The following is a 22,245-nucleotide window of genomic DNA, read 5'->3' on the forward strand; positions in this document are numbered from 1 at the left end:
GATGTTGCGCACAGCGAGAAGAAAAAAGAAAAAAAAGCGACGGGAAGAGTGGCGCACTTTTCAAGAGGCAGAGATAACATTCCAGTGGCTCGCTGGCACCAATGATGGGTTCGATTTCTCTGTACAACCAGCGAATAATTTGTTTCGAGAATCAAAAACGGCGCCGGAATTCACTTTCTGCCATTTCTTCAAACGCGTTTCGCACCGCCACCCGCTCTCCTCCTTCCTCTAGAAACGCCAGCGCAACAACCTAAGTTCCCAACGGAAGCGCCATTTTCTCGAATTAAACTATGGATTCAATTCAAACGTGCCATGCCGCAGCCGCCTGTTGGATCCAATCCAACCCACAAGACGCGCCATGCAAAGCCGTATTAGGGTGGCTAGAAGGGCCACCCTAGCCGTATGATCGCTCTAAACTTCCCAGCTCCCGTCGGGTTCGGCGCCTAGCAGACGAAATGCTCGGTGGGAAGATGATTGACAGGAGCGTGTCGTCATTTTGACGTCACCAAAAACGTGGCCGCGCGCCGGTAACCGAACGAACGCGCCGAACAACCATCTCCGATCGCACCCCTGGTACGTATCCAGCTTGAAACTTTGTTATAGAGAGCTGATATCAGTTACGACGGAGGCTTGTCAATTTCTTCCTCTAAACACTGTGGCTATCAAGGAAAATAATCGATATTGGGCCCTGGAAGGCTACTAGAGACAAATTATAATGGAATATCTTGCTTGATTTTGTTTTTCGTGTGGTAAATAACTGCTTATCTTAGCAATCTGAAATTTGCCGCGGGGGAAGTCCGAATGTCCTCACTGCTTCTCTATATAGGACAGTGAACTCGGCTGGTTGTAAATTTTGTTAAGGCATTTAGCGTATGCGTCGTGTGGTTTTGTGGGGCCTATACTTCTACCCACGTCACTTGAGCGTCGTTTCTTTCATTCCGTGACCTGCGAACGCTTGCTTTTTCTCAAACGTTTCCTTCGCCATCGCATCGGTTCGCTCTTCATTTTGCAGAAAATCAGTGAACCTGCCGCTACGTATCGCATTACTGACGACCAATGTGTGGTCGATAAGTAATATAGTGCGAGGGCAAATGCGAATGTTCTGACGGGTTTTGTGAGCGTTCAGCGTGTTTTCCGAAAAAAACATTTAGAGCCTGAGCTGTTAAGTTTGCCCTCGCGCCTTCGTTAAACGTGCGGAAGGTCAAGTATACCCATCTATTCATACTTTGAAAAAGAAAACATTAATTGTGGGGTTTTACGTGACAAAAACGCAATCTGATTGTAAGGCACGCCGTGGTGGGGGATTCCGGATTAATTTTGACATTTTGAGGTTATTTCACGCACACCTAAATCTAAGAACACGAGCGTCTTTTTGCATTGCGCCCCCATTGACATGCGGCCGCCGAACCCACGACCTCGAACTTAGCAGCGCATTTAGCGTCAAATCCACTGGGTTACCTCGGCGGGTATCCTTTATCGGCGAACACGAGGCCCTATGTCTTTTTGAAGTGTTAACATCGTTTGAGTCATTGTAGGCTGCACGTTTAGACGTGCGCGCATGTTGGCACTCAGGTTGGTGTTGGTGTTCACGTCGCTGTCGGAGATAACAAGCCATGCAGTACGCGTACATGGTTGTCGCTCATGATTGCGGTCAAGGGCGTCGTCTTCGACGGCTTGTTTTTGCGGATGCTGCTCGAAACATATGTTTCGTATCGAGAATGTACGCGCGGACTTACAAACAACTTTCACACGAGTAAAGTTTCGTTCGTTCTCCGTCCTCGCTTCACCGTTGGAACTTGAAGCTTCTCGGACGATGATCGGCAGTTGTTGATCAAACGCAGACAGGAAGCGATGCAGATCAGATGTACAAGAAATATTTATACGTAAACTTTTCTATATACATGGCAGGTAAAACAAATACATTACAAACTTGAACAACTGAGAAACAAAGTCTCACTCTTCGACTGTCTCAATGACTGTTAGAGCCCAGACTCGTTTTAACGTACATAGTACGGAGGCTCACTGATCTATCAGCAATCCTGATTTCAGCCAAGTCTAACGTACATGGTACGGAGCCTCACTGATCTATCAGTAATCCTGATTTCAGCCAAGTCTAACGTACATGGTACGGAGCCTCACTGATCTATCAGTAATCCTGATTTCAGCCAAGTCTGAGGGACAGCATGTCGTCCCGATTTTTATAGCCCAATTACACAAAGAAAAAAAAAGGCGGTAGGGCCGTTGGCCCGTCCCACAGGTTCAGTTGCCAATCAGAGTCAACCGTTTGTTAAGCCACAACCCACAGGGATGGGCTTACTCTTCAAAATAAACATATTGGAAAACAAAGCTATTTTCCCTCTTCCCTAAAACTCCGATGCCCTCTCATTTCTCCGTAGTTAGTGACGGGGTCAGCAAAACACGCCAGGCTCGAACAAGTTATCGCTAGACCGTTTCAAATCCCAACGGCGTCTAGGCCGCAAATGTCTCGGAAGCAGGGGCATCGATACCACGTAGTGCGGCCGTACTCAAAGTTTGTCCGCGTGGGAGACTGATGGCCCTCCTTGTCCTTCAAACTTGTTGTCTACAAGACAAAGTTCTCCGAGTGCGCGTTTCCAAGACGCCGTCGTCCGAATGCACTCTTTACGTGTGCACCGCATTCCTACAGCGTGCACTGTAAGCTGGCCTTCGACACCACACCGGCAGCCGCACCCAACAACAAGGCTGGCGATTGCGTTCCGGACGCGTAGAAGATTAGGTCCCTGCTCACTGCATGCGGAACGGGGTCAGCGTTGCTAAGCCCTTCTTAACCTCGGCGGCGCCTCCAATTAGTCAGGCACTCGGGAGCCACAGCCACAATACCTTGTACAGCGGTCCCTTTCAAGGCTGGTCTGTGTGGACTCGTGTGACCGTCGGCGGACTGCCAACACCGTGCGCACAATGCCGACTTCCCGGAATCGGCACTCGCCCACCTGACACCTGCCGCGACGCGTCACCCAACACCGCGCGGTGCCTGTGACCCCACATAACACAGCAACTGTCGCCCGGTTGACACGGGGGCAAGTGAACCCCCTCTCTATGCACAAAGCACGTGGCTGATTCGTGACACTCAAGAACCCGAACAATCAGAGCGACCTTACAACACGTATAGTTAAGAACGCAATCTTGCCTAAAGGCTGGCTTCTGAAGTACAAAAAAAGAACATGCAATTTCTGATTGACATCTTGGCGCTTCCTCAAAGGTGAAGCGCCCAGGGCACGGCATTTGCAAATGACCCAAGGACGGTTGTGTGAGAACGTCTATAGGGAAAAGGCGCCATGTTCTAAAGAAATCAATTTTCTCGTTGGCGATGTGCGCCGTGTGCAGCGAATCGAGCTGAAGCACCGACTGCTTTTGGCCAGCGATGTTTTGACCACTGTCAGTCTCGATTCACGCCCTGTCGCTGTCCCTACTGAATAGAGCACGTAATTATGTACTGGCAAAAGTCCACCATCGTCGAAGACGCTGCGGTACATGACTTGTTTTGAAAGCCAAACAGGCACCTTCGACGTCGCTTTAAATAATCATTAGTATTAGCTCTCGTTCTGCCATTTGTTGATGCCTAGTTATATTTTGAATCTATCTCTTTGTTGTCTCTTCGTCGACATGCCTCGTTCTCTCTCGTTGTTGCTTGACCTGCGCGCTTTTGGCATGACTGTTTCTTCATCGCTTGTTCTCACTTTGGACACAGTTCGAAATAACTCTCCCCTCGTATTTATTTTTCCTGCGGTTTTCTATTTGCTTGGTTAGCCCGCCATGTTGACAAACTTTGTACTTGATTACACTGTTTTAAGACGTGGCCTGCCAAGCGCTTCGCAGCGCTGCTCGCCGACTTTCCCAGCGATTTTTTAATTGCTTAACCGATTGCAACACTGTGGGCGATGAGGCGAGCCATATCGGAGGTCTCTGGATCGCAGATATCCGAATACTGGGGCACTTTTCCGTTTTTTCGCCATGAATATGCAGCTGCCGTAAAGTGGAAAATAAATTCGCGGAATAATTAGCGTTTATTCATCTTATTTAATGCATGCTTTAAAGTTTGAATGCAGCGTAAGGACAGCAGAGGGGACAGAAGAGCGCTAACTTACAACAGTTTATTTTATTTTCAGAAAGCATAGCAGGTTATAAGGCCACACACTAGCACACCAACCATGCGCAGAACGCCACGACAAAGCCATACAGAATTCAACTTGGCATCGATAGCCCTAGATAATTTTTCTATCTTCGCTTACATTGAAACATGCAGCAGTGGGTGGAAGGCCAACCCTGTTTTGCGTGGTCAACATTGTACTTGTGCTCTTTCAGTCTTTCATTGGCGCATCGGTCCGTCTGTCCCATGTAATATTTACCAGAGGACAGGGGGATCGATACACCACGTTGTTTGTGCAATCTATGAATTTATTCTTGCGTGTGATAAGGCACCCTCGTTTGGGCCTAGATTCTGGGACGGTCATTTTGCAAAGGTTGCCTAATTTTTCAGGGGCAGAGAAGACCACCTCGACGTTAACGCGCTGGGCGACCTTTTTCGGATTTTGCACGATTCTATGCATGTATGGGATTACCGCAATTTTTTGTCTATCCCCGACCAGCCTGCTATGCTTTTTGAAAATAAAATAAACTGTTGGAAGTTAGTGCTGTTTTGCCTTCTGTCCCCTCTGCTTTCCTTGCGCTGTTATTCAAACTTTAAAGCCGGTTTTACCAACAGGCACAATCCTACACCCTTCTTTAATGCATTGTATAAATTGATCAATCATGAAAGCTGTCAGAACAAAAAGCAATTAAAACGGAAAACGTAGCAAGAGGAATAGCAGTGTGTGCCGCAAGCATAGTATTCATTAGTATCTTCATTACCATCTGGAGTTGCCGGGGCTTTAGCATCCTCATTGCATACAGGGTCTCGGATCTTTGGTGGCGACGTTTCCTTTCAGCCTGAAATATAACATTTTCTTTTATTTCAGAACAAGGCAGTGCTAATCTGCAACCTTATTTAAATCAGAAGGATAACGCTAACATGCCAACTTTTGAAGCACCCGAGCACGCTTTTGGGAACCGCACAGCACCGCGCACGGCAAGATACTACAATCCGAAACACATAAGCCGCGGCGACTGGTGTGCTTTTGCCCCCCGCAAGATGGTGACACGACGGCTTCACTTGACGGGCGCTCCCTCCACTTCGGCAGTTTTTCTTTAACCTCCTTTATGTGAAGAAAAGTAAGATACGACATAGTCAGTATGTCATACATATGGTGGAACTGTCTCACCTGTAGCAATGCGTAACAGCCAAAATGCTTGCTTTACACAAAGCGCGCTAATTAGGGCAACAGAGTGTAAAGATGATAGTCTAGTATTAAAGTAAATAGCTTTGCGTGGTTCATTCGCGCGATTTCGTGGTCACTGCTAGGACTTTCACCGCCGATACAAAGGTGCCGATGTAGAGGGAGAGTGATGTCGCCCGACTAAGTTGCGCGGCGAGTTCATCACCGACCACCAACTACAGTTATTTGAGACGTACACGCTGTCACGCGAGATCTTTAGGGCGCGTGAACGTTTGCATGGTCTGGTGGAGCGGTCTGGAAGGACAGCCCTCCTCCTCTTGTTACATTGTTGCATTTATAATTGTTACATTTATAACGCGATATTCTGTTGTCGACGATCAACTTGCAATGCCACAAAGCCATTTGGAGCCATAAGTAGGACAAATGCATGGGCAGCCTATCACTCCCCCCCCCCCCCCTTGATGAATCACCATACTTGCAGCTCCCGTAGACACTATACCGCCAGTGTCCTGTGGTAACTTTTGCACTGCTTTCTCATTCTCGCGCTCGTTTAACGCAGGAAGCGTCGAGCACGAGCAGAACGGCACGTCGACGAAGGAGCAGACCTCTTCCACGTCATCGTCCTCGGCCAAACGGCCACGGCTCGCCGATGGCCGATCGCCTTTCTCCGGCAACGGCGGCGGTGCTCTCACCGATGACGACGGAGGCCTCGAGGAGTTCGCCGTGGCCGCCGCCATGGGCGACGCCGCGAAGGGGACCGACTTCCCGACACAGGTGGTGTCCTTCCTGGTGACGCGCCAGGCTAAGGAGATGCGCGTACGCGAAAAGGAGCTCAAGCTGCGCCGCGAGGAGCTCGAACTGGAGCGAGCCAAGCTCAAGCTCCAGGAGGACCGGCTCGCTCTCGAGAAGGCGCGCTTCGAGATCGAGCGCCAGGAGCGCGAGCTGCGGCTCCGCTCGGAGAGGCAGGAGCGGACGCTCTTCATGGAGGTACTCAAGAGAGTGGTCAGCTCGGGACTCGCGGACTCCTAGCGCGCTTTCCACCTGCCGCGGGTAGACAGCCCGTGTTCGCCCGCTTTTTCTCTCACTTCTACAAGTGTATGTGTGTATGTCTGAAAGATGCCACTTCCACTTGTGCTGGTAGCGTCTGCCTCTCGGGGTTGCATTGCGTCAGCGGCAACAAGCGCACGGCTTGTGCTCCCGACCGACAATGTGGCTACCATGCCGCTCAGAAGTGTTGAGACAAGTGGTCTAAGGCATAAAGTGACTTTATGGGTGCCATATGACGTTCACCTGTCAATGGCATTAGGTACCTGAGTTAATTCAGGAAGGACCCTGAAGCGAACGCATCACAGTGTAGAGGCTGCGTGGAAGAAAACACAGCTTTTTTATATAAAGGAACCGGGGTCATCTCCGACATGACTCACCAGCTGGCTGCAATAGGCCTGGTGATGAGGTTTACATGGAGAATGAGGGCGAGAGCTCTACGATTTGGCCTTTGCAGCTCATGCAGCAGAAACTAAACATGAGAACCAGCAGCAGCACGGCCCAATGTGCACCTTTTGAAAGATGCACTTTTGGAAAGTGTGCGAGTCGAATCTGTCTGAATGCCAGGCTACCCAGTTCTCACCCAGCATTTCTCACGTTACCAAGGCGATGTTTTACTGCTTCTGTTCAGCGCTTCTTGAGGATGGCAAAAGAGACTGCGACCTGTACACTTCTGCGCCTGTTTAACAGTTTATGCACAGATAAGATACGAGATGGAAAGTTGGGCTTATTGACAATCCGTCATTATACACACAGTGCAGGAACACAGGACAGACAAGACAGGCAGGACCAGGCACTGTGTGTGTCTGCTCCCGTCTTTCTCATGTTCCTGCACTGTACAAATAATCTTGAATCATTTGCATAAATGCACAATTGTCTTATTTTGTCTGCTGCCACCCTTTGTTTTAAAGCAGACTACGCACCGCTGATAATTATTCACCTTCTACATGTTGTATTCGTTTCAGGGCTCCTTTTGTGAAAGTGCCGTTTTTCTTTGCAAGTGCACTATTGTAATGTGCGTGTGCTTGTTTGTGGATGTGCATTCACGCTAGTGATGAGAGGACTCAATGCACTGTGTAGTTACAAATCTTGATAGTGAGACAACATTTATATTTAAGTGCACTTGACACCGGTTAGTCCTGGTTTCTTGCACCAGTTGATGCAGGTGCATTTTTGTAGCAACGATTTCATATTTCACATTGCACCAGTGGATACTAAAACACGGTTTGTCGCTCGTTTCCTGTGTGCCATTATTTTGCTAAATTATGTTTGAAACTATGCATACATGCTTGAAGAGAGTGCTTCCAGTTTCTTTTTATTTTCATCTTTATTAGCAGGCCTAAGTAATGATAACTCCCTCAATTTTGGAAACACAGTAGACTCCCGTTAAGATGAACTCGAAGGGACCACAAGATATGGTCTTATCAAAAGATTGCCATAATAAAAGTATTCCCCAAAACCGTAAATCTTCTCTTTTTGGTGAGCCGAAATATTCATGGCATAAAAATATTAATAAAATAGCATTAAAATTAAAACAAACAATGCCATACAAAGTATTGCTTTATGCAGTCTTGGCAGTTGAGTAGATGTTGCCTTCTGGCACTGTGCAAATCTGCACGCTGTCACAAAAGCTGAAATTTCAGGTAGCTTGCTTAAAAGGTCATTGGTATTCTCATGTGGCAGAAATGTAGCAAAATATTCAGGGCATTGTCATCTGCACCATTCGTGAACACCACTGGTTCTTGTGGATCCCGAGCAGTGTCCTGACCACAATTATCAGCCTGCAGGGGGGGCCTCGAAGACCTACTCAATTATTTTCTATTATGTCAACCCTACAGGCACCCATATGATCATCGATGCTGGCGTAGCTTCTTAAATGCATAGAAACACGATTTGCTTCTTGAGTGTAGCTAGCAATGCTGTCTCCATATTGGCTTATCTGAGCCTCTCACTGAGTTGCAGGCTTTAGTCGGCTGCAGGAGTTAAGATTAACCAAATCAGTGGTTTATTAAGCAGATTTTGTTTTGCATTGGGTCTGTGGGAAACGAGCGAATTTCTCACATGGTTCCTCACATCCGAAAATTTGGCTTAATCGGGTTCAACGTAGCGGAAGTATACTGTGTAGAACAGGACAGCTGCAATGATGTCATTTGCAGTGTAAATTTCTTGCAGAAATCATTTGAAAACCTCCCCTGCACATAAACTTGCATGCAAATTCGTGAAATTTCTTTTGTTTTTAGGTGAGCCAGCATATCAGCATTGAATTGCCTTTGGTTGCTTCAGAAACCATCGGACTTTAATGTTTCCGTTTAGGTTAGATTGGCTCAGCAAATAACTTTTGAATTTTTAAAGGTTGAAGACATGTTCATTGCATCCAAGGACATCTACAGTAATTGTATCAAGTTTATTTCAAGCATGTTGTCTGAATGAAAAGAGAGATTTTGTAAAACACGTACATACTGCTTTCAGTTTCAAATGTGTTTCTTGGGACCATCGCCTCACTCTCAGGAGTTAGCTTGCTTTGGTTTGACCTACATTGTAAATGAATGAGTGAATATAGAGCACATTACGGACCTACTGTGTAGATGGAAATAGCTTGCATCGGTATCACTAAGACATATCTTTTTAGATACACCACTGGGCCTAGAATATTGCTTTGTCAAATGTTTGCATGCACTATTTTTCTGCAGGGAGCACTAGTCTCTGTCAAATGTGCAGGAATATCAAGACACTGTGTGCTTCAAATGTTGTGTTCTTGAGGTTTGGAACAGAACGCTTGGACATATCTGTATATTATTTTATGCCCCAGGCAAAGGCTATTGCATTCCTAGTGAAAACAGATTTGTACTTTCGAGTCTAATTGATGATAAAGACTAGTGACTAATTCAAGAAGCGCCTAATAGAGTGCAATGTTACATCAAACAAAACCTGACCAACCATATGACCATCTTTAGACGCTATAGGATAAAAGCATTGCACAGGGTATATCAATTGTGGAACTAGGACTAAATGCAGATATTCTTGGTGTTCCTTAGTTTGGTCATTTCCAAAAAATGCATCCCAAGTGTTCAAGACAAACAGTACAAGGAAAGTATGTCACAACCATTCTTTACTCTGAGATAGCTTTTCTTGCCTTATGCAGTAAGTTGTGATGTCTGTTCCTAAACATAGGTGTGCTGTCCAGACATTCGCAATAGAAGCTGAGATAGGTGACAAGCAGGCTGCAAAGTATATAGAAATACATAGGGATTATAAGTAGGTTGCCTTAGTTTTCATGCTATTACTACCAGATGAAAATGTCTCGGCACCATGAACTCTTAGCTCTCTCGTGAGCCAACAAAAAGCGGAACGAATAATTATTCATTTGTATTCTGGTAGGAAAAGCAAACATCATTGGGACCCACATGCAACAGACTGTTTCAAAGAGAAACAATAATGTGTGCATAATTTTACATAAGCGAGTGCTCACGATTTAGTCACTTGTCGTATAGCTTGTGTACTGTATATGGTCTTTCATTGAGGCCTTCAGTTGCATGTCAGTGCCAGTGGTGCCTCTTTCATCTCTCATTCTTGTGCGCTGTTCAGACATTATCACAGTCCTTGTATTATCCATTCTTTCATGAGAACTCAAGCTGTACTCAACTCCTGAATGCATGAACATGGTGTATATTCACTGTCACTTATCATTGCCATATTCCACTCGCGCTGCGACATCGCAGCTGTCGGGAATGGATGTACAGGACAGTCAATTGTTAGGCTGGCCTTTGAAAGTGTTGAAAACCTGTAAAAAGGCCTTCTTCTATGCTGTCGGTGACCACAATGCCACCTAAGGTTTTGCATTGCTAGTGGTACATAGCGATATGCTGTGTGTTCTGTCGCAAAAGGTGTGAAGCCATGGAGCCATTCTTGTCACCGTAGCATGTTGACTGATTTATTTATTTGATGATAATGGAAATGTTTATAATGTTTGTCACTTTGCTTTTCACAACATTAGATCGTCTAATGAATGGGCAGAAATGACATGAACAAGCAAGCAAATCGGAAAATAACCGCACACACCAGGATGAGCACTCAGTGTCAACATACTTGAGTCATGATCAGTGTAGTGATTTGTAATTCATTGTTGCTTTGTATGTTCCAATATATATTTCGATTGCTGTTTTCGTTGCCTGAATAATTGCTTGCACATTGTACCAAATGTCGTGTCGCGCCTACTGCAATGCCGTAGCATGTCAAATCCTCTATGTTGACGTTGATCTTTTAAATTTACCACAAGCGGACACCTGCGATCGTAGTTCCAGGGTACAGTAGTGGCCACTTTCCGACAACAAAAGCGGTCTGCTCTTCTCTTTGCAAACGACTTTATTTCAACTAAATGCCGTGAGACCTTGTACATGTTCACTAAAAATTAGATGCGAAGGCAGCAAATGAATGGATATGCGACTTTTTGTCATTGAACGTATAAAGCTATGGGTTTCATTGATTCCCCTGCACTTCCCTTGTCACAACATTAATGACGAGGTGCCATTCATGATGCTGATCGAGAGCGTCGCACAGCTTAAAGCCCTTTCTACCAGATGTGTTCTGGCACTCCTTCTCGCCTTATTTTTCTCACGTCCTCTTCCCTGTGGGCTCATTCTCACTTAAGCGCATACTGCTCAGTCCAATACACCATACACTGCTGTCGCATTTATGTAAACATGGTTTAGTCATGTTTACATGAATGCGACAATAGCGTATCGCAGTTCCTAGCGCATCACAATAATACTATGTGATAGCGTGTACATATGGTGCAACAAGTCGTAGCCTGTTTCTGGTGTGTCTTGCCGGTGAGCAGAGAACACACACACCGGCAGCCGTCTCACATTTCTTCTTTCCCTCGGTGCGATGCGCTATCGTTTGCAAGCACCGCGTAAGTACACTTAACGTGTCGATTTACTCCTCTCCGGGCGCATTAATGTAATTCGCTTTCTCAGTGCATTGCCGTCATGTACATGCATGCGATTTGCTAGAAATGTGATGCGCCGCTGTCAGATCAGTATAAATGCAGATAAAATTGCATCTTGGAAGTTGCATGTGCAAATGATACCTCATCAAACTGCAGTCGTCACTTACACCCTGTACACACCTTGCATTCTGTGTTTTTTTTTCCTCCTTGTTGTTCACAAATAATGTATACCAACTGAACTGTTATTATGGCATTCTTTGTTACCGTTCCAAATTTTTTTTTCGTTGCGCTGCTTCCGTAAGTTGGAGAGAGTTGGTTGCCTGCTAGCTATGTTTGCATTGGAGATCAGTGTTTCTACAAGATCTAATAACTACCGCTTGGCCGTCCACTTTTTCTTTCTTTGTGTTGTCACAGCGCTAACGAATCCGAGAACAACTTGCCAGGCAAATTCTCTTGAGCTTCCTGTCAAGTATTACATTCCAGCTTTGATGCTGCTGTTTTTTCCTGTAGTTGCAGTTTAATGAGCTTCAAGTGTGTTTCGTTAATTTCTACAAAATATGTCGTTGATTGCAAGGTCTGTGAAGGCTACTCCTGTTTGTATAAATGTTTTTGATGTATAGGTTTTTGTAAGTTACCAATCAGAAGATGAAGCAGTCTGGTCACTGAGCCGATAAGAACGCTGAACATGGCTCGGCATTGTAAAGCAAAAACAGAAGCTTATAAAGAAAGGGGAGAGAACCGGATAATACGAAGTGCACACAATGCGTAAAGAAATGCCGCCATACAAAAATGGGTTTTATTAAACTGTTTTGATTTCATTTCCCTGAGTAACTTAACAAGTGACACCCACACTATGAATAGCAGCCGATCATGTGTAGCTTGCTATTGTACGTTATCTTTGTCTGGTTATTAAAATGTGCACTTTCTCACAGCGATGAAAATTTCCAGGCATCCAATTTTCATTAATTACCGCTAAGTAAATATAGCCATTTCGAATGTTAAAGCGATTTTGTACTCAGATTATACTGTCAAACATTTTTCTGTTTCCACTCGCCATGATTGAGCAAAAACATGAGAATATAATCGCCATCCTACCAAGGGGAAACAATTTATTTGGAGCGGTCACTTTTCGCATATACCATGTGTCTCAAATACACGGACCGCACGTGGCTCGCCGAGCTCCTGTTTGTGTTTCCTGAACCATATCCAATTGCTGGATGGATGTATAGGCATGGATGTACTTAAGTAGCATTCCCTTTGAAGCGGTCTAGCAGCTGGTGCCACTGTGTTCGCTTTTTCTTGCCTTTCTGCTGCGTTTACTTTTAACCTTTAGGAACCATGGTCCGCATTAACAAGCCATCAAAATTCTCCCAAGAAGCCCGCAGTGTGGCCCCCTTGTGTTTGACCTGACAACTGACGCGAGTTTGAGAACCATGACATAGGTCATCGTGGTCATCGCAGCCCAGTGAATCTCTTCCTGCATGTTGCGACAAATTCATGATTGTCAGTTTCTGTGTTGTGCGGTATATCTCTTTGTCTCTATTTTGTTTGATCTTGTGCACTAAAGGTTTTATTTCGAACGCCCAAGCAAGGACGTTCTCAATGCCAAAGTTGGTACCCATTTCAAGAGTGTTTGTTGCGCTCCTATACGCCTTTGTGATATAAATAAATATCGTATTTATTGACTACAGCATTGTCTCTTCTGTTGTTTCATCGAAGCGAAGAAGTTCGTGGCAACTACAATACTCTACAATGGCGTTGTTATGTAGAGAATTGCATGCAGCGTTGGAAAGGCAGGGACGGTAAATTTTGCATGGAGATAAGGGTTTAAGTACCACTAACACCAAATTTAAAACTCGATATGTTTGTGCTGTTGGATTCCCCGATATGCATAGGTACCTTTGGCCGAGTATTAATGGCGCACGTCAATTGCCTTGAACATATATTAACATTGTTCTAAAGTCAGTTGGAGCGGCTTATCCTTAGTCCGTGGGCTCACCTCAAACTGCAGCCCTCACGACATCGTCATCAGTTTGACGCGTTCTCTGACTATGCTCTGACTCCTTGGCTACTCTGACTTTTTGCAGGCTCCACGAGTATTGTTCTCGTCATAGATCGGTGCGCTTTCGCGAAGTGCAATGGGATAAACTGTGTTTACTTCCTCGCTCCCCCTTCGGACTGCTCGCCTGCTCATATCTGACTCCTCACCATGCTCTTCGCTGTCCTGCGTGCGCCACCACTGATATGAACACATCGTCATGACGAGGCATCGGTGAGCAGTGCAGCAGTACCCATCAAAGCGACGAGACGGCACCACGTCCGTAATTAACAGATAAATTTTGCTACTGGCAGTTCAACAAGCGTGCTACTCAAGAAGGAGGGAGAAAGACAGAGACTAAACTTTATACAAAAGAGCATGCGAGCGCAGGCAGCTACTCCGCTTTGCTGTGGGTGGTCCCCTCAGTGCAGGGGTCCAGCGGCCTTTCTCGCTTGGTTGACCAGGTTGAGCTGGTCCGTCGAGTCGGTACTGGACAGCGCGGCCTTCCCAGAGGCAGCGCTGGGTTCAGCGCTGTTAGTGGAGTGTGTTATGGTTGTGAGCTATGGTGTGCTTGCGCAAGCCTATACCATGTTGTAAAGCGTTGCGCATTGGTCACAGTGTGGGCATTTACACGTCACTGGCTAGTGAGCCCACGTACGTGATCACGTGCGCGCCCAGTTGCGACCGTCGCGCGGTGCGGACCGTGCGGTGCTCGATTCGTACGGTTTTTGGCGCTCGTTTTATAGTGATACTAGAGATGATGATAAATAGCGGTGTTGTCATTAATTATTCGTCGGTTGGATCATTAATTGATTTATTCAGTGATTATCCGGCGCAAGATCAGTTCACTAAAGAATAAAAGCCAGAAAAAAGATGTTGCTGTCTATGATCCTTTAGGAGATGAACAGTTCGGAGAAAGAAAAACGAAGACATTGTACGCGCTGAACGATGGAACAGTGCGCACAGGTAGCAGCTTGTCACGCGATCCTCTTATCGTGAAGTAGGCAAAAATGCGTTCAAAACTGTCGACGCAGATGCGCCATGTACGCCGTTGGCTATGTAAAGCGCGCGAGTTGCGTACTTCATATTTATGTGCCCGTGAACAGCTGATATCTCGACGGGAGGATCTGGTTCAGCGTCTGTACACTGTCTTATGTCGTGGGCGACGTGGTACATTTCGTGCGGTTGTACTCGCTGATGCAAAAAGGAAGACGCTGCTTTACAGCCTACAGAAAAGAGAACCCATCCCTTCGGCGCATTCCCAGTAGATATACTATAGTGCTGGCAGCGGGACCCAAGACGGGGGAGAAAAGAAGTCCCGCGCACTCTGTTTCCCTCTCACCGTGGCACTGATTCGCTAAGCACCTGGTGATTTTACCTCGTTTTCGCGTTAGAGCCGCTCAGATAACCCATTTGTCAGCCAAACTTCTCAATCTTTTGCCCACTACAAAGCAACGCGCGATTATCATCGTCACCGCTCAAAGATCAGCACACTGTAAAGTGCAGAAATAAGCAAAGTAGATACGCTTTCAATCGGCATTATAGAAACTGAGAATTCTAGCAGAAGGGACCGGCCGATCTCGGACTGTGCAGGACGATCTCGGTAACCTATAGACCGTTTTTTCGTAGGCGCCGCCATATTGTGAGCGAACGCAGTGGCGCCGCCTATGAGCAGCGCCATACTGGCTTGGGTGAAAGCGGTCTTTTGCTCGGCGGCAGGTTCTGTCGTTTGTTTTCGCGGTCGTGCGGTCTGTTTAGTATGACGTGCGTCTTCTACGTAGTAAACGGTTCTGTGAGACGTGCTGAAGTGGTTTAAGGCGTCATGACCGGAATTTCTGCAGGCGTTGAGGTGGACGGAACACGGAGCGTGATGTGCGCGCGCATATTCGAGTCTACAATCATCCTCGGAGATGAATTGTGTATTTCTGAATGTTCCAGTCACGAATGAGACCTTATTGCAGTATTATCCTCTATTTCTAAGCTGCGGTTTAGGAGCCATGAAACATACGCGACGATCGTAACAGCGTGAGCGTGGGTACCGTTCTGCTACGATAGGAGCTGTGATTATACTCTGACAAGCGTTCGAACTGTTCGATGCAGGTTACATTGCGTGACTACTTGGTTCGTTGGATGAGGTTTCCGCCCCTGAATAAAATAGTTTTGGCAAGTGATAGCAGCATACCTTACAGTCTGAATTACGCTTGTCCAGCAAAGGGACTGTTTACGAACTGCGCGAGCATCCTAAGCAGGGGTAGGTGCTGGATTACATATATATTTGTTCTGTATACCGCATAGTCCAAGCATACTGCATCAGCGGATATATTTATAAACGTTGTGCGGCGTGACTATGAGAGGCCCTATTGCGGCGTTAGGCCGTTGTCTCTTGCTTTTTCGAGAAAGAGGATGATAACCGAATTTCTTTTTCGGTTGTGTTCGTTCCGTTCTCTACGACGCCCTCACACGCATTATGGAAATTTTGTCCTCAAAAATAGGCATCGCATTCTTTTTATGCGATCCCTCATATATTATGGCTGTCGCAGGCCAAAAAGGCAATGCCGAAGCGCACAGCTTACATGCATATGTACCGTGCTGGTTCACTAACCGCAGTGATCGCTCTGCTGAGCAGCGCCATCGGCCTCAAGCAGAAAGGCTAGCATAGACATATGGTAATTTGAAGCCTACTAGACTTGAAATGCGCGAGAACGATGCCGGTGCACGACAAATATTTGATTGCGCCTGCCGCTTAGATGTTTCGTGGTTGCCTTAGGTTGGCCGTGCACGAGCATGCGCTCTTATGCTTTATGTTTTGTTCCCTACGCCAAGCCATCAGATATTGAGCAGATTTATCATCTCGTGCTGCTAATACAGAGACACCGGTTTTCTTTGTTGAATTAAAACCGATATAAGCAAAATAGTTCACAGAACATACACACACCGCGACTGATAATGTGCGTACACCGCGGCTGATAAAACGCGTCACATTTTTGCGCCCCCAAAAGATATTTCCGCCTACTGTAGCTGCCGATGCACCGAAAGGCTTCCCTGACGACCTTATATGAACGGACACGGCGTAAATTTTACAAAGTACCATCTAAAACATCTCAAAATCGTTCCGCAGCACGCGACAGCAATACTTTCAAGCAGCGCCGCGCCGGATCGCCCAAGCCAGAGAGGAGGAAAGGCTCTCCGCGCGCCCTATCCTCCTCGCCCGTTGAAACGGTCTATAGATATCAAATGGCGGCGTTGCGGCTTATTAGTGAACGCTTAGAAAAAAGCGTTGAAGAGTCTGAAAATATAGGGTGCTTTAAATGTGTCAGATCATCAAAAAATAATGACACTCGCGACCGTTTTCGGTATAGCAAAATGCAAGAAACTCACGCAGAAAATTTGAACTGGTGGAATGAAAACATCTATCGCTAAATAGCTTCTACCAGATGGAGGTAGGCTACTATCATCTGCAGGCTTTCCGTCTTATACCAAAATGCATTGAAAACGAGAAAAAAAAGACAGTTTGCAGGAACACAGGACACAGCGAGGTGGACAGAGGATGGGCATACACTTTCAATTGAAGCTAAGTGGAAAAAGAAGAACGCTAACACTACAGACAATAACATTTTACATTCTCAAGTGTTCCAAAATGCTGAGGACACTTTGCGTATATCTAGGCAATCTAATTATGAAGATGCCACGGCTAACCTACAATATGGTCCGCAACAAGTTGTGCATTGGTTTCACAATAACTTGATCAATGTCAACCGCAGTAAGACAAAACTGCTGTTTTCGTAATCCTTTCAAACAGATACGCCTCAATGTTTAATTTATTCTAAACGTTCCTAGTTGCAGCAATTGTGTCTGCCTACCTATGCAATTTGTGTCTTCTATGAAATACTTTAGAATTGTTTTTATACTGATATGTCCTGCAACACACACAAGGAACATGTAATCTGAAAATCAAAATATTGCACGCCTTTTGTGTTCCATCAAACCACTGTGTCTGCCACAACTACGAAGGCAGATAGCATACAACCCGCCGTGGTTGCTCAGGGGCTATGGTGTTGGGCTGCTGAGCACGAGGTCGCGGGATCGAATCCCGGCCACGGCGGCCACATTTCGATGGGGGCGAAAACACCCGTGTACTTAGATTTAGGTGCACGTTAAAGAACCCCAGGTGGTCGAAATTTCCGGAGTCCTCCACTACGGCGTGCCTCATAATCAGAAAGTGGTTTTGGCACGTAAAATCCCATATTTTTTTTTAGATAGCATACAGTGTGCTGTAGTTTGGGATTTCATGTTTTTATTTCTGTTCAAATGATTGGTGAACTAAGGTTGATTCTCTTCTAAGTAGCATGTTAACACTCCTTATCTATTTCTTGCACGAGTACCAGGTACGGAGTGTATTCTTACTCCTGAGCTTTCCTAATTTTGATTTATTGATTAATGAGACAATGGTGTTAATGTACATCTGAACAAAAGAGCTTCGGCTCGTTTATATGCCCGACCGAGAGCTTCGTCCACGTCAGCGTTTTGCCGTTCCTTGTTCCCGCACCAGGTGGGGGAAGTGTATTTGCGAATATTACATTACACTCTTTTTTTAATAATTTGCCTGGAGAAATGTTCTCCTTGCATGGCTGCAGTGCTATCAAAGAACTTTTTTGAAGTTTACTGCATTTAATCCTGTTATTCATCCATTGTCGTTGACTGTGTTCTCTTGTCCCCAGCTGCGCCGGACACTGTCTCTTGAACCCTCGTTTGACTTCTGCTGGGCCGTGTTTGTTCACGGCTAATGTACTATGCTATACTCTATCGTTATTATTATCAGTTACGAAAATTGTCAAGGAGTGAAGCAGTGTGCCCAGTGAATTACGTCCGACAACCAAACGTTAGTGGAAAGAGCGTTTATAAATAATACGAAAAGCATAAACGGCGCACTCGTTGATCACGGAACGAGTTAATCACGAAATTTCGAGGTAAGAAAAACGAAAAGAAAAGAAAACGTGTCGGTGACGCTCTTTGTCTGGTCGGATGATAATTATAGAAAGAAGCGAGGATCCCGCCGTCCACCCACGACTCCGGCTGACTCTCCCTCTCTGGCATGGATCGCGCAGTAGCCGCCTAGACAATCGCTGCTCATCTAGCCGCGCAGTTTCTTCGCTCAAAGCTCAACACTGCCGCGGTTCGGACGATCGTGGAGTTGCGGAGGATCATCTCCTTGACCCCAACAGTGAACGCGAGTGTGAAGCTATTCCGCCCCCTTCGTAGTCAGGTGCACTGGAACCGGCGCCACCGCGTGCTCACGAGCGGCAACTGCTGGTCGCTCGCTTCTTTCCCCCGCCCGCCTCGCTCACGCGCAAGCACACACACGCACACACGACCGATGGAGATCAAAGGCAAAAGCCGCCTCCTCAATTAGGCACCGTTTGCGCTCTTCATTAGAGCAGCGGACGCGACCACAGCATCGACGGAAGCGAGGTGAGGAGACGCTCGGAGGTGTAGGGTAGGAGACAGAAGCCCCGCGCGGGGCTTTCTATAATGGCCACCGACATAGTCATCTTATTGTGGTCATGCCGAAAATGGGTGGCCACAAGGGCAGTCCATGCGACACAATGCGACAGCAAGAGGCAACGAAAGAGGGCGGCTGTGCAAGGAGGAAACGATGTGCAAGAGAAGGAATGTCAAAGGTATACTTTATTATAACGAAAGGAAAAGCCGATCGTCAACCGTGGGAACGGGCATTCGGTGTGCGTTCCCCCTACGTCGGGTTCTTTTTCCCTTTCTGCATCCTTCCGTAGTTGCACTTCGTAGGCTATAAAACGTAGGCGTGCTCGAGACTAAAGCTGTTTAGACTTAATCAGCAGAGACGGCGTTTGAAATGGTTAGCTCGTACTGAAATTTTGGCGTATCCGCCATTGTGGAGAGTTCTGAGCGACGTGAAAATCTGCGTGGTAATGCGATCACCCTATAGCGGCACCATTGGGGACAACATGGGGCAAGCTCGGGCAATTGAGGACGCGAATCTTCGGCTGATGACCGTCGCTGTTGTCAGTGTTTTTCAGGAGTTTCTATAGCCTGCTTATCGTAGATTACAGAGCTTAAAGAGGCACACTTATGTTCCTCGCAAGGGCGCTGTAGTGGCAGGAGTACTTTCGAACAAACCTGTACTGTATAATTTGTCTTCTTGCGCTGGTGGCGTGAAAAAAGACTAATCGAAGAAACGCGGAAGATGCATCTAGATATGCAGCAGAGAAGATGCATGCATACAGAGAAATATGGAAAAATTAAGAAAAAGAGCAAATGTTCGGTTATATATGGACATGGTATCTTGCCACTTGCGACACTTTCGTGTGGCTCGTATATGCTAGGCACGTTCGGATATCCGGGACAGACAGTCGCCCATGCAGAGTTTGCCTTTAGCTGTTGACTGCGTAATGGCTCTGGAAAAGAGTACGAAATAGGACGTTCCCAATGGTTTAGCCATGCCTCATATGTTACTTCCGTATACATTGCATACAGGCAAAATATTAGCATGCAATTTTGGCCGGGACAAGTATTTGGTGTATTTCAGCTGTAAAGTACTCAGCGGCTTCCTGAAGTGTGTTATACGACAATTATGGTTCGATTTTGTGATAATTTTTTTGACACCTTCAGTGAAATGTGTGTCATTTCTCATCGGCATTGTGGCTACTTCTAAAACTTCAATCGTTGTGGATGTTTTGCAGGCTGCCCAGGCAGCCACTGGGATTTGGCGTAAGGAAACTTCCTCTGCTTAATTCGCCTGTCCTTAACGACTTTTAATGCATTAAACTGCCGTGTTCCCCGTTTTTTTTCTATATTTTATGCTGTGTTCATGTCTTTCCTTAATTTTTTCAAGACTACATGCATGCTAGTTGATCACCTTCTCAACAGCTGGACACGACCTGATCGCAATGTCGATAAAGAATCACATACACTTGTCAACGCACAGGAAGAAAAGCAAGGCACGGCCGAGCCTGGATCGTGCCTAATATTTAACAAACCGCGATGCCAGGTTCGGTTTCTCACTGTGTTGTTGCCCTTTTTTTTGTTGCCAAGGAGGGAATCGAGGGTTCTCGATTCCCTCCTTGGCAACGCTCGACTATAGTACGGCGGTTTTAGACCAACTGTATGACCTTTCTCATTTGTGTACCTAACATCGCACTAAACTAGAACAAGACAAGGTAGCACCGTCCAGAGCATGATGCTAAACTACGTGCTCTTCCTTCTGCAGGTGTTCCTCAGACTTCACGGAACTGGCAGTGCTTCCCTGTCGAGTTGCTGTGGTCATCTTGCCACAGTGCCGACGATATTGACTGTCCGACAACACGTGGATGCCCAGTCATTGGTATTATCGCTCAGAACGCCGCTTGACCCGTTAATTCAAGGTGATCCGCCTCCTACGTCATGTCCGGATGATCCTTTTGGTGCACCAACGACACCAGCTGGCACGTCAGAGGGACAGCATGAAATTCCCAACAGACACCGGGCTTGGCAGCACCGTTCGGAGCACGATGCTCTTCCTTCTACAGGTGGGTGAGAAATGGTCCTTCGATAAATGTACTAAAACTAGTCATGTCGGTCTAGATATGCTTCCAAGCCCCCAGTGCATATTGTCTTGCTACATACAGTTTGTTCGTGTAATTTTCTTGTTACTGCGGTTGAGGGGCGATGTCGAAGAAAATCCAGGTGCAGATAAAAGGAATCAGGTATTAATGGCCGTCAACGAAATTAAGACTTCGCGAAGCAATGTCAAGAAAAAGTTGAAAAATGCGAACCAACTATTTCCGCCATGTCGAAGGAGTTCAGACAAAGATGGTCAACAAAATTGATGACCTTGAATATAGAAGCCGCCCAAACAATGTAGTTGTTTACGATCTTGAGATTTCACAGAAACCAGAAGTGCTAGCACAGCTAATGTCCAAGAAAACACTTTCTGAAATGTTAGGCACCGTAGTAAAATCCACCGAGCGTGCGCACAGAATAGGTTTCAAGAAGCCTAACCGCAATCGACCGGTTATACTGTGTTTTTACGATTTCGCTGAAAAAGATGTTGGTATTACGTAACTGTTAGAAACTGAGAGGTACACCCATATCTACATCTGAAGATTATTCAAAGTGTGTTCGAGAAACCCGGTGTAAGCTGTGGCAGGCGCGTTGAATCCCAGCAATGGAGAAAAAGTGATTCGAGTTTACCACAAGCTTAAAATCAACGGTCAATGCTTTGCCTGGCATGCAACGGCAAATAATATGATAACGTGCTTCATAGAAGGCGGTGGAAAGACAAGCGTGACATCAGAAAAATAACCTTTTGCATTATTATATTTTAATTCAAGTAGTATCGTAAAGAAAATACAGCAGTTTGAAGAATGGTTGCTTTAGTACGGTCCCGATGTCGTAGTGATTACAGAAACATGCCTAAACCACGATTTCCACGACTCGGAGATAGTGCCTTCAGCTACGCACTGCTTCGTACAGATCGAGATGAACTTTTGGGGGGTGTGGCCATCATCCTTACACGAAACCTGTTTTTCCAAGAAGAAAATGGCATCGCTGCAGCCACGAAAGTATGTAGTGTAGGGTTATTATTAATAACGTTTCCGTATTTATTGGTGGTGTCTACCGGCTTCCGGGTGCCCCTGACGATTACCTTGTACAATTACAGTATTTTCTTCACCGCTGTGTGAATGGGCGAACTAGAGTCATACTAACTGGGGATCTTAATATGCCAGAAATATACTGGGGTAGTTTATCAATCAAGAACACTGAAGTTAAAGAATCAGACATCCTTTCAGATATATTGTTTGGTTCCTCGCTGACACGGCTAGTGACGAAACCGACTCGCGTCCAAGGGTCATCGTGTTCAGTGCTTGACCTTGCTTTTGTGTCCAACT

The 22,245-nt window shown here is 46.1% G+C and overlaps 1 protein-coding gene across 3 annotated transcripts in view; it reads left to right on the top strand.

Moving 5' to 3' along the window:
• Positions 1-12,994, top strand: part of LOC142579341 (uncharacterized) — a 47,072-nt gene extending 34,078 nt beyond the window's left edge. For all 3 annotated transcript variants that reach the window (XM_075689420.1, XM_075689421.1, XM_075689422.1), the window contains one exon: positions 5,872-12,994. In XM_075689420.1, coding sequence (XP_075545535.1) covers positions 5,872-6,341 — 470 coding nt within the window. In that variant the 3' untranslated portion in view covers positions 6,342-12,994. The remainder of the gene's footprint in view (positions 1-5,871) is intronic.
• Positions 12,995-22,245: the final 9,251 nt, after the last annotated feature.

This window comes from Dermacentor variabilis, chromosome 4 (genome assembly GCF_050947875.1).
Source record: "Dermacentor variabilis isolate Ectoservices chromosome 4, ASM5094787v1, whole genome shotgun sequence".
Classification (NCBI taxonomy): domain Eukaryota; kingdom Metazoa; phylum Arthropoda; class Arachnida; order Ixodida; family Ixodidae; genus Dermacentor; species Dermacentor variabilis.